The 17,879-nt window shown below is 44.4% G+C and overlaps 1 protein-coding gene across 11 annotated transcripts in view; it reads left to right on the top strand.

Moving 5' to 3' along the window:
* The window catches only part of Golga4 (golgin A4), an 88,172-nt gene extending 82,512 nt beyond the window's left edge, over positions 1–5,660 (top strand). For 6 of the 11 annotated variants that reach the window (XM_048423782.3, XM_048423781.3, XM_048423777.3 and 3 more), the window contains 2 exons: positions 1,707–1,765; positions 5,019–5,660. In XM_048423782.3, the coding sequence (XP_048279739.3) occupies positions 1,707–1,736 (30 nt within the window). In that variant the 3' untranslated portion in view covers positions 1,737–1,765; positions 5,019–5,660. The remainder of the gene's footprint in view (positions 1–1,706; positions 1,766–5,018) is intronic. The other 5 variants (XM_048423787.3, XM_048423783.3, XM_085689018.2 and 2 more) reach the window with 1 other exon arrangement.
* The last annotated feature ends 12,219 nt before the right edge of the window (positions 5,661–17,879 follow it).

Raw genomic sequence — 17,879 nt, 5'->3', positions numbered from 1 at the left:
ACTCACTCGCTTGTGCTTGGCTCTCACACTCATCCTCCATGTTGCCTGCTTACTCTGCTTTCTGGTTTTAGAGCCTCATGCATGCTGGAGCCCTGCACCAGTGAGCCACATCCACAGCCTTATGTGTAGTTCTGAATTTAGTTCTCGATCATTCTTGTACTGTTGATCGCTCCCGTTTCCATTTGAGTCAATTTTTTAAGTCTCTTAAGTTAATAAATCATCCTTATAACGTTTTAGGTGGCATCTCCCATACATGCCAGGAGTTTGAAAATAAATTCAAATAAAAATGGCACATAAGGAAAAATAATGTAAATGTGTGTTTGACTGAGAAAGTCGTTTTGACTGACGCTGTTAGAATAAGACTCTGTCAGATCACTTTTTAAAATGTAAACAATTCAGAAAAATTACTTGAAAAATCTTTTATAATCTTAAACATCCAGAATGTTTGCCCCATGCCAAGATCATGTCTATTAATAGTGTGGCAAACCCGGGAACATGCCAAGAATCCCAGCACTTAGGAGGTGAAGCAGAAGAATCTCAAGTTCAAAGCCATCGTGGGCCACAAAGTGGGAGACTCTCTCAAAATAAAACATTAAATAGCTCCGCTAGATTTTTCTTTGTTTGATTTACTAAGCGGTTTTCAGTTCTTACAAGCCTAGACAGGATATCCACAAACTTTATCTTGCGTGCTTCTGCAGATTTTCCTACAGAATACTAACATACTATGTTGTGTGTACTGAAAAACATTTTTCTATTTCATTGTGCTATTTTTTTTTACTAACTTCATATTAAATATGTATGTTCTTCAGAAGCTTGTCACTCCATCCAAAAATAGACTCAGGTTTGGCAAACAGACTTTGTTGTCATACTGCCTTCTCAAAGCAGACCATAAATCTAGTTAATGATGATGTCACCTGACATTAGGGCGTGGAACTTATTTAAAAGGTTTGCTGCAGTAAAAATGAGCCGAGATCAAGTTCTTTTACCTTGAAGTTGCAACATGGTGTTTCATTCCTGCAAACACTCTTTTTTTTTCTTTTTTTCTTATTTTTCTATTTTTTTTTTTTTTTTTTTTTTTTTTTTTTTTTTTTTTGGTTTTTCGAGACAGGGTTTCTCTGTAGCTTTTGGAACCTGTTCTGGAACTAACTCTTGTAGTCCAGGCTGGCCTCGAACTCACAGAGATCGACCTGCTTCTGCCTCCTGAGTGCTGGGATTAAAGGCCTGTATCACCACTGCCCAGCCCTGCAAACACTCTTGATACTCTGTTGAATTATAAGGGAATTACTCAGTGATAAAGTTGATACTTTTTAGGAATGAGAGTTCAATATACAGTTGTACTGTGTTTCAAATTAATCAACTTCCAAAAGTTTGTGGGTATAAACTAAAATTAGGTAAATCAAATTTTAATTTATACTATAAAGGACTTAGGAAAAAATTGCTTAATAGTATAACCTCCTCTAATTTACCTGGCAGTTAAAGGCACTCTTAGCATGAAGTACATCTTTCAGCATTTAAACTTTTAAATGAAAATTGAAAGTAAAAATCTAGGATGGGTGAAGTATTACATAGTCCTTATGCTTGCCTGGTGACCCTCAATTTGAAAACAATTAAGTACTATCTGTAATTCTCCACTTCATATTCACAATATAACCTGTGCACTGTTGTCTGAAAACTAACCCAACAAGCTTTTCCTCTTGGCTTTGTAGTTTCCTTCACCTCGCAGTGGCATCTTCTGATACCTGAGTCTGTGCTTAGTAAGCGTGTGGTGAGTGGAGAGTCATATGTCTTGTAACTTTGGTACTGAAATCACAGATATTGCATGCGATTAACCATTTCACTGGGATTATTTTATTCTTTTTAATGAGCATGATTATGACATTGGGTTAATGTAATTGCTTTCTGTTGTTTATGTTCAGTGGACTGTTATATAGACTAAAAACCAACAAAAATGGCATTTGAAGTTACTACAGATTATGATAGAGAAATGAAAAATAATTTTTCAATGTGAAGTGATGAAATACAGTATGTACTGTGTTTCAGACTCAAATGAAGAGATGTATTTCACACACCCGGACCCTAAATTGCTACAAAGCTTAATTAGAATGCTAGTTTAGACACAATGAAAACTAATAAAGCTGATTAAAATAAAGAGTTTCGTTGCATCCTAGGTTTGCACAGCTCGGTTCAAGATAGCACATGGGCTCTGTAGATGCCCCTAGCAGCTGCTTTAATTGAGTACGGCTGTTTCTGATGAGCATTTTATTACAACGAAATGTAATTTTCTAAATGTTTCCCATGATTTACTGTCTTTAAGGATTCTGAGTTTCACACAGTATTCATGTCTTTAGCTTGATTTAATATTGCCACAAACATTTAGGGTCCACACAGACCTCAAACTTGGCTGCAATTTTCACGGATAAATTGAATCACAGTCGCTAAAACCTGATTATACTTCATGATGATGGTTTGTTCCAGCCATGAACAAATGTAGCAGGATCTTTTAAAGAATGTTTTAATTTAAAAATGTTCATTTTTAAAAGATTTATTTACTTTTATTTTATGTGTCTGTGTGTTTGTCTATGTGCATGTGCACCACAGAGGCCAGAAGAGGGCATTGGATCCCCTGGAACTGGAGATACAAGGTGGTTTAGCCGTCTTGTGGGTGTTGGGACCTGAGCAGGAGTAGCCAGTGCTCTTACTCTGTGGAGAATGTCTCCAGCCCCTCTGTTTTTTAAGGTTTTTTTTTTTTTTCAAACTGCCTGCATCAAGTCTCCTTTTGATCGTCCTATCATGTCATCTAACTTGCTTGCATGATTACCTAGAGCCGTCTTATTCCTGCCTCCATTACAGTGGTCAGCAGTACAGAGGATGGTTATTAGGAGGTTGTAATAAGCCTAGGTACAGCTTATGGAACACCTTCAGAGTCAGACAGAAATATGGCAGGGGACAGAAGCACTTCTCCCTTCTATTTAGAACAGCAGGTCTTGTCCTTCCCACAGTCTCCCTGCCTCCTCTTAAGTGATGCTGCAGAAACAAGGTTTTAATGCTTCTGGGACTGGCATAGGCAAGAATGGGAGTAGATTATCCTGCTTGTCTCCTGGGAGTAGGGACGTCAGACATTGACCAGCAATAACCTCTGACTTTATCTATCTATCTGTCTGTCTGTCTGTCCGTCCGTCCGTCCGTCCGTCCGTCCATCCATCCATCCATCCATCCATCCATCTATCTATCTATGAAAGGGTTTTTCTTTGTAGCCCAGGCTGGGATTTTCCTGCCCCAACCTCCCTAATGACTGGATTGCAGGCATATGCCACAGGGCCTGGCTAGAATGACCTTCATTTTGCCAAGTGGCCTTTATTCTGATGTCAGAGATTAGGGCTAAATAGAGTGGATCTAGCCATACAATTTTTGGGAGACAGTTTTCTAAGTGAGTCTTCTGAAATCTTTTAAGTGGAAGTGTCAGTGAGTTCCTGTAGGGACACAGATGGCTCCAGCATTAACTAGACACTGATGAAAGAACACAGGAGACAGGATTGCAGATAACCTCACGGACATTTGAATGTAATTTTTTTACTTCAGATATTAAAAATATGCTGGTAACTTTAGTAAAAAAATAATAATAATGAACAACAAGTTGATGAGCCTTGAGTGGCTGTGAGTCGGATGTCTCCCTAGCTAGTCGCTGTGTCAGCTACACAGGGCTGCAGACAGCTGTTCTCACACTGGAAACACCTGCCTCGGCATTTCTGTTCAGTGACTGCTTGTCCATTCAGCATTCAGGGTGAAACATTTCAGACCCAAGCTTTGCAAAACCGAGTGAATGCCCACGTCTGCTGTCACTCTCCAGGTTCTAACGTTCTGTGAGACTCTCCCAGTTCTCACGCTCGCTTTCTCTCCATCTATTTCTGCCTTTTGTCACGTTTGGTCGTGACCTGTAGACATCATGCTTGCAAGCATTTCACAGTGCAGGTACAAGCGAATAAATTGTTTTTAAGAAGAAAATTAACCTACCAGTATGATTATCACGCTTAGTAAATGAAATACCAAGATATTACTAATGTTATCTAATATTATATATAATATTCAATTTTTCCATTTTTTGAATGAGATCCTTCATAAATGTTTAAGCCCCAGGATCCACAAAGTGCATACATTGCAAACTGTGTTTTCTGAGGTCTCCTTTAAACTAGAGGACTTGGCCTTTTTGCTTTCATAACATCAAGGTTGTGCCACTTTATTGAATGAGTTTTGTTTCCTAGAAGTGTTTGAACCAAGGTTTCAGAGTACTAACTGAAAAGGAGAACCCTCAGCAGGGGTCTCACAGCTCTCTTCCAGGTTCTCGGGGGGCCAGCGTGATGGTGGAGCTAGCTTTATAAAAAAACACTGTTTGTTTTTACTACTTGACCTTACTTGGAAATTTATTTCTCTAACATTCTAAATAACATTCTCAATCTGAGCACTAGCATGTAGCATTTTAATCTAGGAAACCCTTAGGGAGATCCTGGGGTTGTGTCTCATTTTAATGAATTTAGGATGAAGCTTAGCCTTTTACACCACAATGCCAATGCCATTTGTCTTTTTTCTGCCATGCATATCATGCTGAGAGAATTGCAGGACTGAGGAAATCTACACCCTGGGAAAGTGGAACCACCTACTTCCCTGAAGTGCAGTTTGAAGAGCTGTGGTGGAGGAGAGCTCTCCACACAGTGTGGGTCGGGCTTAGGAATGGCTTTCCTCAGGGTTCAGTCAAGCAGCCCTGGATTCATGATCCGGGTCTCAGCCTCAAAATCCACACCTAAGTACTGCTCTCTGGGACTGCTCAATCAGCTTAAATTACTCTGAAAGTAGGTTCTAGAAGATTCCATTAGGAGTCAATATTTGAAATGGTTTTACTTTTTTATGTGATCCTTAGAGTGTAAGTTATTTTACCTGAAAAAAAAAAAAACAATTCTCACATAAAGTTGGCTATAAAAGCTTGTTTGTTTGTTTTTCACCCTAATTTCCTTTTTGTTTTTCAGTCATGGCTCCGAACTTCATCTTGAAGAAATGGGGAGAATGAGGTTGGGCAGCCGCTGCTTGGCAAACTGCCCATGCTTGCTGTCTTTCCGGCCCCTGTGTCATGCAGACAGGTCTTACCTGGTCCGCAGGCACTGCTTGTAAAGCGGGTGTTCTGGGTGGAGAAAGGGGGATGGTTTTGTTCTTTTCCTTCAGTTTGTCCTTGGGAAGTTTTCTGTGGTTGTGGCTGTTCTGACTGGCTTGCCCCGGTCACTCAGTGTCCCTGTCATCTTTTCTTTCCCCCTTTAAAGAACTGCCTGTCTTCCTTATTTATTTTAGGGTGATTTCTTTTTCTTCTTCAAGACTTGTGCAATATATTTTGAGGTGAAACTTAGTGGATTTTTTTCTGATAAATTAGAGAAAATTCTCTATTTCCCAGATTGATTTTTTTGACTATTTGCTAAAGCCTAATTCTTTAAGCTATAAGTCCCAAATGGCAGCACCTCATGTTTACCTAGCTTTTATACTTATATTATTTTTCAGAGGAAAAAATACTACTGTAAATTGTAAATAGTGAATACATAATCCTATTGTATGCACATCAGTGACTGTTGGCCATGTCATCTCAGAAGATCAGATAAATAAAGTTTATTTCCTTTATAATATTTCTCATTGTGCTTCTTCTTACGTTGAAATCACTTCCAGCTGATTAAGCATCCATATTTCAGTGAAGTGAATGTAGAGAGGTTGCGGGGAGAGCTAAAAGGGGACACTAGGAAAGATTTGTGTGTGTTCGGCTTCATATGAGCAATGGGAAGGACGTGGACCCCTCCTCTGTTGTTCCAAGAGGGCTTCTGTAGGCTCTGGAGGTCACTGGTTCTCTTAGGCCTAATGAGAGAGAAGCTCCCAGACACCAGGCCGTGGGAACTGCTAAGAAGGGTTCACACACCCTTCATGTTCCGGGGACAGCGGTACTCGAACTTGTAGATCTGTAGAACTTCTGCCTGAGATTGAACTTCAGTTATCCAGCCAGTTGGCTAGCTTTGCTGGGGTTTCTGACAGTAAAATGACTTATCTTTTCTTATTTTGTTGTTTTGGTTTTTTGAGACAGGGTTTTTCTGTAGCTTTGGAGCCTGTCCTGGAACTAGCTCTTGTAGTCCAGGCTGGCCTCGAACTCACAGAGATCCACCTACTTCTGCCTCCTGAGTGCTGAGGTTATGACTTACCTTTTTATGCCTCTTCTGGGTCAGAAGTGGTGGTCTCTTCTGTGCCGTCAGTGCAGCTTCTGTAATTTCCCTTTTACCCATCTGTGAAGGCGCCCAAATATATAAGAGCAGGGGTCAGTGTTGATCCTGGAGTTCACCAGAAAAATCAGTTCCATCATTTTGGCCGAGTTTAAGCAAGCTTTTATTAAAATATTAAATACTGACCAAGATGGGATTTTTCTGATAAATTAGAGAAAATTCTCTATTTCCCAGATTGATGGAATTTGTTCAGGGCCACCACCTCAAAACTTTCCAGCTGTAGCCTCGAACATGTGCTGCCAGGGCGTCCATGGGCAAAGCCTATAGGCTCCTGTAATTTTCCATGAGGCTTTGCTATTTTCTAAGAACTCCAGCTCCTAGAATCCCAGAAAGTTATATCATCTTTGGGCAGTGGGGCTTACAAGGTTACCTTCAGGTCTAACATCAGTTGGCCAAAATTTTCTGGGATAGAGCCAAACAGTGAGCATATTGGCCATGTGCTTTTTTGTGTTGCAACTTCATAACTCTTTTGTTGAGTCAGAAGCAGCCATAGACAAGTTTTAAATCAGCATTTCAATAAAACTTCATTTTTATTAAATAGCGAAGGTTCATGCATATATGTGTTTGGCTGTTTCACTTCCCCATTCCCTTTCCCTCCCGACATCATGTGCTCTCGCTCTCTTTAAAATTATTAAACTTAATACCCACTGAGTCCATTAGTGCTGCCTGCATGTGCATGGGTACGGTACCCTCTTCTGGACCATGGGTAGCCTCAGGACCCACATCCCTGAAGAAAACCACCTCCCTTTTCCAGCCCTCAACTGCCAGTTAGAGGTGGAACTTCATGACCCCCTCCCAGTCCATGCTGGGATCTGTGTTTACCTAAATTGTTCTGTTATCAGAGAAACTCAGCTGACCCTTTCTCCATGCCTCCCAGGTCAAAAGACCCTCCCTACTCTTTCCTGTACCTCTCTGTCATATTGTATCCTGAGTCCTCCAAAATCTCTATGTCTATTTCCTGTCAGCTAGTTGTTGACTGGGTCCCTGATTCCAGGTTAGCTCTATTAACAGTCTGAGAGTCACAGTGTGGTCAAATAACCCCTGACGGTCTTGGTCTTGTGCAAGTCTTGTGCTGTCATGTCCGGCAAATACTGTTTAAAATGCTATTTTCAAGGTAGGTATCTGGAAGTGGGAAGATAGCTCAGATAGATAGTTAGGAGTATTTTCTGCTCTTCTCAGAGGACATGGGTTCAGTTCCCAACACCTGCTTAGTGGCTCACGACCATCCGAAACTAGTTCCAGGGGATCTGATACCCTCTTCTGACCTCCATGGGTGCCAGGTATACGTGTGGTGTGCAGATACATACATGCAGACAAAACATTCATACACAAAAATAAATCCTAAAAAAAAAAATCTTTTAAGCGGGATTTGGTTGTGGGGTAGTTCCCCAGCTCCCAGGAAAGCAGTCAGCAGGACTTGAAGCCTGGAGGCAGAAGCATAATAGCATTTGATCTGTAGAGGGTGCTCCCTCCCAGGAGTGGGCCTTAGCTTGCTCATCCAAGCGGGAAGCAAGCATTCAGCTGTGCTTGGGCTTAGCACCTTGGGCCCAGATGAGAACTTTCAGCAAGTGTTTCTGATTTGAAATTGGGGATGCCAGACTTTTCTCAGTGGTAGTTACAGGACGTGATGACATCACAGGTGGTAGAGACTGGGTACTTTGTCTTCCATTCTCTGATACTTGAGAAACAAGTTTGTAATGGCTGCAGGTCAGCTCCAAATCACAGAGAAAACCTGTCACCTCAGCGTTCATTCCTGACCCTACTTAAGCCCGGCTGTCTCCAAGACATTGTGATTGTGGTGTGCAGAACAACAGTCTGATGCCAAGAAATTAGTGGTTAATGTTGGAAGGTTTTAGAAACCATTCAGTTGACACTTTGGCAGAACTTTTACTTGCAAATCGTGGCAGTTTGTGGTTACTTTGTTTACGCTGCATGTGAATCTTGGTTGCTGTTAGGAATTGTTGAATTCAGCATTTCTAAATTGAAGGATGGAAACATTTTTATTTTATGGCATATATATGTTAGTCTTTTAAAAACAGTTTTTAATATTTTATGTGTGTACATGCTTCATGATAATGAAGTAGGGTGCTTGTTTTGGCTTGAAAATGGATGCTAAAAACAAATCCCACACTAGCTCAGAATTGAGTATAATAAGGGGTTATTTATTTAGGGGTAGACTCACAGATCACAGTCCTACATGAACAGGGAACAGGAATCAAATCCAACAGCCGGAAGAGAGAGGGAATGCACGCTTTACATTGTCATTTATAATAGAAGAGCCACACCCAAGTGGGAGGGTAGCTTAAAGGCTATTGGCTGTAGGATTTTCTACAGCACCTCCCCTTTTTGTTTAAATGAGAGCGTTCTAAGCTTAATACAAAATTATATACAATAAGAACAAATAACAGGTATAAAAATTAGAATTACAACCAGCATAAAAAATATTAAGCAAGAAATGTGATAAATATTTCAATAATTATTCTATCCTAAGGAGTTTAAGTCTTGTATTATAAATAACTTGGCCAAGTCATGAGAGGAAAGTAACTATGACTATCTAGTCTTCAACCCCATCGAAGACCTAAGAAGGGAAATAATATTACTTGAGTAAGCAGGAAGTGCAATCAAGCAACTTCAAAAATGTGCAACAAATGACAGAGACAACTGTTTCATTGTACATGGGCATTTTCAAAGATTAACAAAACAAGCAGCCTGAAGTGCAGAATCTCATCTTTTCGCAGTTAGTTGATGGACTGGAGAGCTGGCTCGGTGACTAAGAACAGTTACTGCTTTTGGAGAGGACTGGAGTTTGATTCCCAACACCCACACAAGGCAGCTTATAGCTGCCTCTAATTCCAGCTCTGGGGATCCAACACCCCCTTGTTGGTACCACACACAAGTCCATATGTGCACACACAGACACATAAAGAAATTCTTTCAAAAAGGGTTTGAGGTTGTTCACCTTGCTGTAGCAGGAAAGTGTAAGGAGCCACCTGGAGAAATCGCCATTACGAGATGGCGCAGGTGATCCTACAGCTTGGAGGTAAACAAGTCCATATTTGGCATAGCCACATGGGGTTGAGTGCCCTTGCCTGCACATGCGCAACTGAGCCTTGGTTCCCTAGCCTATCCCGAACCCCTGGGCACCAGCAAAATGGTATTCACCAATCAGGACAGTTTCCAAGTCCCTCCACACTTTAAAAGCAGCTGCCTCTGGGCCTTTCACTCTCTCTCGCTTTTTCCCTCTCTCGTCCCCCATTCCCCCTTCAACCGAGTGCTCCAATAAAGTTGTGATTTGGGAAGGATTCTCGATTTCGTGGTCGTCCCCGCTTGCTGGTCAAGGGGTGCGTCTCACAGGAAAGCATCTGTTGACCTCTACCAGATGGAGCTGCTCTTGCCTTTAAAGAAGGAATGTGCAGTGCGTTCCCTCTCTGTCCCCATTCTCCCACCTCTGTGTCAGCAGTGGGCAAGGCAGCATAAGTCTCTGATTTGGATTGCGAGTTTTAAAATTGTGGTTATTATATCTTTTATGTTCAGAATTCTGACTTGGTCCTTTACATCTTCTCCTGCTTTGCAGAGATAATACTTTTGCTCCAGGCCTGTCTGGAGCTACTCACTGAAGCATCTGTGAATATCTGTCAGATCCCTCTAACATCTGCCGTGTGTGTTTCATTAGTCCCAGGTACATGGATTTTAGGGTACTGGTTCTTACCCTGTGTTCACTGCCTCTTTTGATGCTGCTTTGGCAGAGAAGGGGCTGGATGAGGGTTCATTGTAAACGGAGACTCCATGCACATTTCCCTGCTGCTCAGACTCAATAATCACACAGAAACTATATTAATTACAACACTGTTTGGCCAGTGACTCAGGCATATTCCTAGCTAGCTCTTACATCTTAAATTAACCCATTTCTATTAATCTATATATCACCACGAGGCTGTGACCTACCAGTAAGGTTCTGGCATCTTTCTCCTTTGGCAGCTACATGGTATCTACCTGACTCCACCTTTCCTCCTCTATCTCTGATGGGTTTCCTCCCTTTCTGTATTCTGCCCTGCCATCGGCCAAAGCAGCTTCTTTATTAACCAACGGTAATAAAGTATATTCACAGCACATAGAGGGGAATCCTGACCGTCAGATGTGAGTGGGAGCTCAGGCTCTCCACTCAGCCTCTGTTGGTGCCCAGGACAGGGGAGGCTGGGTGTAGAACTGGGTTCTTTAAGGCTGTCACGGAACTGGCTGGAAGGAATAGGGGTGCCTTTTTACTGCTCCTCAAATAGTTTACAGCGATCCATATGAAGGTGGTTTTTAACCTCTGGGTAGTGACAATAGACTTCAGTCAGTATACTTCATCTTATACCACCTCAGCAGTGGGTAAGAGGGGCACCTGTTTGTTGCCAGAGATTAATAGAAATTCAGGATTCTCGTTTGATAGTGTGGGAAGGTCTCTGTCACTCACCAGGGATATTTCAGACTGCCTTCTCTGATAGCCACCCCAACACAGATGGGTTGTCTCACAGCTTGGTGAATGTTAGATGTTAATGTGGATTCCCCATTCTACAAGTGTGGAATCAGTGGGTCCAGGACCACTATTTTTGGTGATACTAGTCTGGTGTAGAACAGTTAATTTGAAATTTACTGTCCTCCTAGGCTGCTCTTCTGATTGGTCCTTTGGCTGGAGAGTGAAGGCTCTCATTGGAAGTTTTTGTTTGTCTGTATCGTTTTTTGCTTTATCTCCATTATTTCTCATTAACTGCCCTTTCCAGCTCTATGTCTGGGGTCTGTGAGGCAAAGAGTTTCCATTGCCATGCACTCCACAGGTCCCGAGCTTCCTAGCAGCTCTGCCTTCTCCCCATCCACATCCACAGGTCCCGAGCTTCCTAGCAGCTCTGCCTTCTCCCCATCCACATCCACAGGTTCCGAGCTTCCTAGCAACTCTGCCTTCTCCCCATCCACATCCACAGGTCCCGAGCTTCCTAGCAACTCTGCCTTCTCCCCATCCACAGGTCCCGAGCTTCCTAGCAACTCTGTCTTCTCCCTATCTTTCAGCCATGCTCAATCTATAACACCAGAGATTTTAGTTATACTTAGTGGGAGGAAGAGGCAAAGTGTACCCTGTTTTCTCAGAGGCAGGGTCTCCTATAGAGACTGCTGTGTTTCAGGGAGTCATCTTGGAATCTAGCCAGTACAGACCATGAGTCCTATTAGGGCATTAATAGAGCTGGTACTGGGGCCTCACATGTCTCTTTTGGGGATGATACTGTTGATAAGGAATGACACTATATGGTACTGTACCCCAGTCATAGCTCACTCAGAGGTGATGCCAGGAGAACAGAATGGAGCCAGGATGTGTCTGCTGCTCCTGTCCACAGTGGGATGAGGCATTAGACATGAACTTTTGTATAAACTCAGGGGCCATTGCAGACCCTCCATCCATTCAGCCCACAGTAAGACTTACCCTGCATGAGGAAGAAGCTGGATTTTGACCATGTGAGTAGGTTGCCCATAGGTGGTTCAAATCAGATATTGCATGTAAATCTGTGGTGATCAGATTCATTCTACTTGAATGATTGAAGGACACGGCCTACAGGAGCCCCATGTAACCATACAACACACACACCATTCTCCAACCCCTAGAAACCTAGTGTGAGCAAGAAAGAATCATCTTGGGAGACAGGGAGAGGGGCTAGAACCCCTTTAGAGAGGCATCCTGCCAAAGATGAGCCAGCAGGAGAAAAGCAAAAAAGCAAACCTGTAAAGAGGACTAGCAGTAGATGCACAAATAGGATTTCCCCCGCAGCAGGAGAAAAGACCACCTGGGGTGATGTCAGTGTAGGTGTGTGGAGGGAGATGAGGAGGAGCACCACACTGAGTCGGGAGGATGGGAAGGTGTCCTTGGTACAGCAAATGAGGACTGGTGGCCTAGGAGATGGGAAGGAAATGTGGGAGTTAAGGCCGGAAGTAGACAGATGATCAATGCCATTTTCCTTGCTGCCTTCTGAGGTATTTTTTTAAAAGATTTATTTATTAGTTATGTACAGTGTTTTGCCTGCATGTTTGCTGCAGGCCAGAAGAAGGCACCCGATCTCATTACATTTGGTTGTGAGCCACCATGTAGTTGCTGGGAATTGAACTCAGGACCTCTGGAAGAGCAGTTAGTGCTCTTAATCTCTGAGCCATCTCTCCAGCCCCGAGAAATCATCTTAAACTGCAAGAAGAGATTACTTTAACACAATGATGGCTAGTATCAGCCTAGAGCCTTGAAATTTTGGGACCAGTGTTGCAGGTAGAATCTTCCGGCAGCAGCTTTTGCCAGTGTGGACTCTGGAAACTGAAACACACACACAACATTCCATTGCTCAAGTTGAAGTCAGTGACTAGCCACCTGGGACCATATTGATGCCCAAGCGCCATGCTGCAGCTGGGGCCACGCAGATGTGACTCGGTACCATGGTGACATCCAGGCCAGGGCAGCAACTGAGGGCTACATCTGGGTCCACGGCCCTGTTGCAACCAGGATCGGTGTTGATGTCCGAGGCTCCTGTTGCCATCGAAGGCCATGTGGGTGTCTGAGGTCTGGGTCCATGCTAATGTCAAAGGGTCACGCTGCAGCTGGGGCTGTGATGATCTGAGTGACCTGACTGTGACCTGGAACAGTGGTGACATCCAGACCTGGCTGCTTCTAAGGACTATGGGTCTGTGGTTCTTTCATAGCTGGGGTTTTGAAGGGGTGTTGAAGTCCAAAGCCTGTGTTTCTACCAAAGGTCACAGGAAGCCTAGGGTTGAGGTGGCAACCTGTGGCCTTGATGGTGTCAGGGGGCCATGCCACCACCAGAGCCATCCTGATCTGAGTGGCTAGTACTTCCACCCAGAGCCAGGGCATTGTCTGGGCCCGAGCTGCTGCTGCTGAGGGCCATGTTTGGGTGTGTGGTCCAGCTGCAATTGGATCCTGTGTTGATGTCTATGGCCTGTGTCACCTTAGTAGGTCATAGACATCATTCATGATGGAATCAGAGGGTCATGCTGAGCCAGCCCCACCCTTTGCTGGCCCCAACCCCCATGGGAGAGATGGTCCCTATACTCGGGAGAGATAGCCCCACCCTTTACCATGGGAGAGAAAGAACTGACCCTGATGGCATGGCATAGGGGAACTGGCTCCACCCCCTTGCCTGAGTTGAGGTGGAGGAGCCAGTGGCCTGGACTAATCAGCTTAGCTATCACCTAGGACCACAGCCAGGTCTTGGGTTGGCCCACCCTAACATCTGTCCCATCTAGAACCTGCTGGAGCTCCTGAAGGGACTGGTCCTGTGGAATGATACCCACAGGCTCTCCATGATTCAGAGTGGCGGTGGGGTATCTCAGAGGAGTTTCAGTGAGGATCCCATGATGAAGGTTTACCAGAAACCAGAGGCCTTGAGCGAGACTAATGTCTCATTACAATGAGCATTTGCTAGTAAAGCCGATTAGACAAAAGGGTGTGCTGTGTGACACACTATCCCAGTGCCACCAGGACAAGTGGAGAGGTGTTGGAGAGGCAGGAAAGGTGGAGAAGAGAAAAGGGGTTTGTTGTTGTTGTTGTTCTTGTTTTGCTTGTTTGCTAGCTTTGTTTTGGTTTGATGTGTTTAAAAATCACTTTTGAGGAACACTGCTGGGTTGAGGAGAGAATATAGAGGAACTGGGAGGTGAGTGGAATTGGTGTGCTTGATGTAGAGGGAAGTTCCTGTCCTGCCTGGTCCCACAGCCATTCAGTGCCTAAGAAATACACAGAGGCTTATATTAATTATAAATGTTTGGCCTATTAGCTCAGGCTTATTATTTACTAGCTCTTACAACTTAAATTAACCCATAATTCTTGTCTATGTTTAGCCGCATGGCTTGGTATCTTTTCTCAGTGCAGCATTCTCATCTTCCTCTATGTCTGGGTGGCGACTGCAGACTGAGCCTTTTCTCTTCCCAGAATTCTCCTAGTCTGATCAGCCCACCTATACTTCCTGTCTGGCTACTGGCCAATCAGCGTTTTATTAATCAATATGAGTGACAAATATTTTTATTTATTTTTGGTTTTTGAGGCAGAGTTTTTCTGTGTAACAGCTCTGGCTGTCTTGGAACTTGCTTTGTAGACCAGGCTGGCCTTGATCTCACAGAGATCCACCTGAATCTGCGACCCAGGTGCTGGGATTAAAGGTGTATGCCACCACCACATGTAACATGAGGGCCGGCTTGTTGGTGTTTCTGTCCCACCCGGTACCCCAACAAGCCCACAAGCCCCAAAGAAAACCACACGGAGTCTACATTAGGTTATAAACTGATTGGCCCATTAGGTCAGGCTTCTTATTAGCTCTTGTAACTTATATTAGCCCATTATTTTTATCTATGTTAGTCACACAGCTCAGTACCTTTCTCAGTGGTGCGTCTTACATCTTGCCTCTCCGGTGGTCTAGGCAGAACTGGGAGGAATGGCTTTCTCCTTCCCGGAATACTCCTGTTCTCATTCCCCCACCTCTACTTCCTGTCTGGTTTACCCTCCTATACTTCCTGCCTGGCCAATCAGCGTTTATTCAAAATAAACAGATAGACAGACTATAGACAATTCTCCCGCACCAACCACCTGAGCCATGGAGAATAGGGACAGTATGTCTGTCCTCCCCACTACTGAAGCCTGATGTTTGTCTAAGTCGTCTTCACAGACCATATGAGTCTGCTTGTGGGTAACCACCCAGATCACATGGACCAGCTTGATTCCTATCACACCCAAGAGGAGATATTTGCAATCTTAAACACTATCTTGTGATGTAGGAGGTCCTTCTGTATTTCTATTGCTTTCATTGGTTAAATAAAGAGACTGCCTTGGTCTTTTAATAGGGCAGAAAATTAGGAGAGTGGAGTAGACAAAACAGAATGCTAGGAGAAAGAAAGCAGAGTCAGGTGGACGCCATGGCTCTCCTCTCCGAGATGGACGCTGGTTAAACTCATACTGGTAAGCCACAGTCAAGTGGTGATACAGATTATTAGAAATGGGTTAAAAGAATATGTAAGAGTTAGCCAATAAGGGGCTAGAACTAATGGACCAGGCAGTGTTTAAATGAATACAATTTGTGAGTTGTTATTTCAGGTAAAGCTAGGCAGAGCAGGTCAGTGGGAAGCCACTCTTTTACAACAGTCTTGTACAGTCTAAGAACCTTCTACATCCCTGGAGAAGTCGCCAGAGTACGGGGACCCCAGGATTTCAACACCCTTCCTCCTCTGTCCTCTTCAAGTCGTCATTCCACCATCAAAGACGAGTCCAGCCCCAACCTTTGAAAGGGTCAGGAATCAGTTCAGAGGCTGGCACTCTGTCCAGGAGGTGAGAAGAATGTCCTCTAGAAGGTTTGCACAGTGTCCGTATCAGCTTTGTGCAGTGAGATCCATTGCGACTCCAGATACATCTCCATGTGATGATAAATGGATGAGCTTTGTTTTGTTTACTGAGATCAAACCCAGGGCCTCACACGTGGCAAGCATAGCCACTGAGTTACGTTCCCAGTCCTTCCCTTTCTTACTTAATCTAGAGACAGTCACTGAGTTGCCAAGCTTGAACTTGCCTTCAGCCTTGGCCTCCCAAGTAGCTATGTTTTACAGATGTGCACTGTGACACGGTAAGGGGTGGGTGGAGGAGAGACTGGAGTTCAGCAGCACCTAGGAGGTGAGTTACAGAGACATGGGCTGACCACGACTCAGATGTCAAAGTCAGAGGGAAAGGGGAGCTGAAAAACACTTTGATGAATATCAAGAAGAACCAACTGACGGCTGGAAGTTGGTTACTTGAGATGGTACCAAGGCCAAGGCACAATGGCACAGCCACCAACAAAGGCCAAAGAATCTGAGCCTCCTTCAGAGTCAGCAAGAGAAAGAGAATGGGCAAGTGAACAGCAAAGATCCTGAAAGTGGATCAGAAATGGACACTTCCTGCTCACACAGTGGGGCCCCTGAAACATCGTGCACACAACTCTTCTGTGCTAACTCAGAGGCTTCCAAGATAGTATGGCCCTGTGCTTTACCCTCATGCTGAGGAGTGGAGAGTGGTCAGCTTCTGAGTTCACAAGGAGGGATTTTGCCTTGGATATACACTTTCCTCCTCCTGTATCCTTGCCCTTCTCTCTCTTCTTCCTTCCCTCATTTCTTCTTCCTCTACTAATTTCTCCCCATCTCTTCTCTCTTCCCTCATCATCTCCCCTTCTCCTCCTTCCCCCTGCCTCTTTCTCAATCTCCCTTTTCCTATTGCCCTCCTTTCCTTCCGCCTGTTCCTTCTATCCTTCTTCCACTTTACTAAACACATCTATGCCCTGCAATTGCAATGGGGAACCCACAGAGGGCGCTGCTCTCCATGGAAAGAGAAAGGAAAGTCTGGCCTTCTCCAGTCAGCCTTGCCACATAGACCTGTGGAAACCTCCTGAGGATTCAAAACTTCTCTTTAGCCACATTTAATCTTTGCAAAAAGTTTTATTGAATTTTACTGGAAATGACAAGGATGGAGCTTCAGTAAGAACATGCTCATGGGTCCTGTGGTAACATGACATTCCAACCGTGATAACAGTTGGAATCTTAGCTTAGGAACAGTGGATCTGTTGGAATTTCTCGGTTATAGACAGTGTGGATGGGGCAGGGGACACTCAAGTACGCCAAGAGTAAGTGTTGCCTTGAAAACAACTGATAAGACGGCCACTGACACATGTTAATTCTCAGAGCTGTGGCCCTGGCCACTTTCTGCCCACTGCCTCTCATGTCTCCTTCCCTTTAGCTTTTCACACATCTGTGGGCAAGGAGGTCCAGAAACGGGCCAGGAGCTAGATGGTCACAGAGAAGGCTGGAACTGCAACCCAGGAGGGGTCTGAGGGTACAAGTTGAGAGTGCGCAGCATCTTGAGACCTAGGTTGGGGTCCCACACCGTATCACTTCTACATTCCATTAAGCACAGCAAGCTTGAAGGCTAACCCAGGAACAGAGACTGGGAAAACTTGCAGCCACTCCTTAATGTCAAGGAGTGTGGGTCACACTGACTACGCTGGGCCAACGTGCAGACCACTCAAGTAGGAGCCACGAAAGTAAGAGAACTTTCTTTTCCCATTCCTGCCTTCTGGTGGGTGTGGACTGTGGACCGTTGCTTCTCTCTGGTGGGTGTGGACTGTTGCTGCCTCCTGGTGTGTGTAGATTGTGGACTGTCACTCCACTTTGTGACTTTGGTGGCTCTTGTGAACCTGACTGCCTGTCTAACCTATGCGGTCACTCAGATAAACTTCCTGGAAGCTCTCAGAGACATGTCCTTGCCAGGGCCGCCTGATTCGCCCCTGTCAGCTGCCCTAGTTGTAGCTCGCTGGCAACGCTTCAGCCATTCATATCTAATCCTACACGCTGATTAATGGAGGTGGTTTCACTTTCATTGTCCCTCTGTGGCAGCCTGTCTCTGGTGGCAGGGCCAGAAGCCGCTCGCAAGTCTGTGGCCATTTATGGGCAAAGTCAGAGCCCTGCTGTGCTCATTCAGAGGCCACCAGGTCGGCCTAGGGGTGGGAGTAACGTCCTGCATTGAGCTTGGCCAATACCGCCCTC

This window comes from Myodes glareolus, chromosome 4 (assembly GCF_982192425.1).
Source record: "Myodes glareolus chromosome 4, mMyoGla1.1, whole genome shotgun sequence".
Lineage (NCBI taxonomy): Eukaryota > Metazoa > Chordata > Mammalia > Rodentia > Cricetidae > Myodes > Myodes glareolus.
This window is presented reverse-complemented; position numbering and strand designations above follow the sequence as displayed.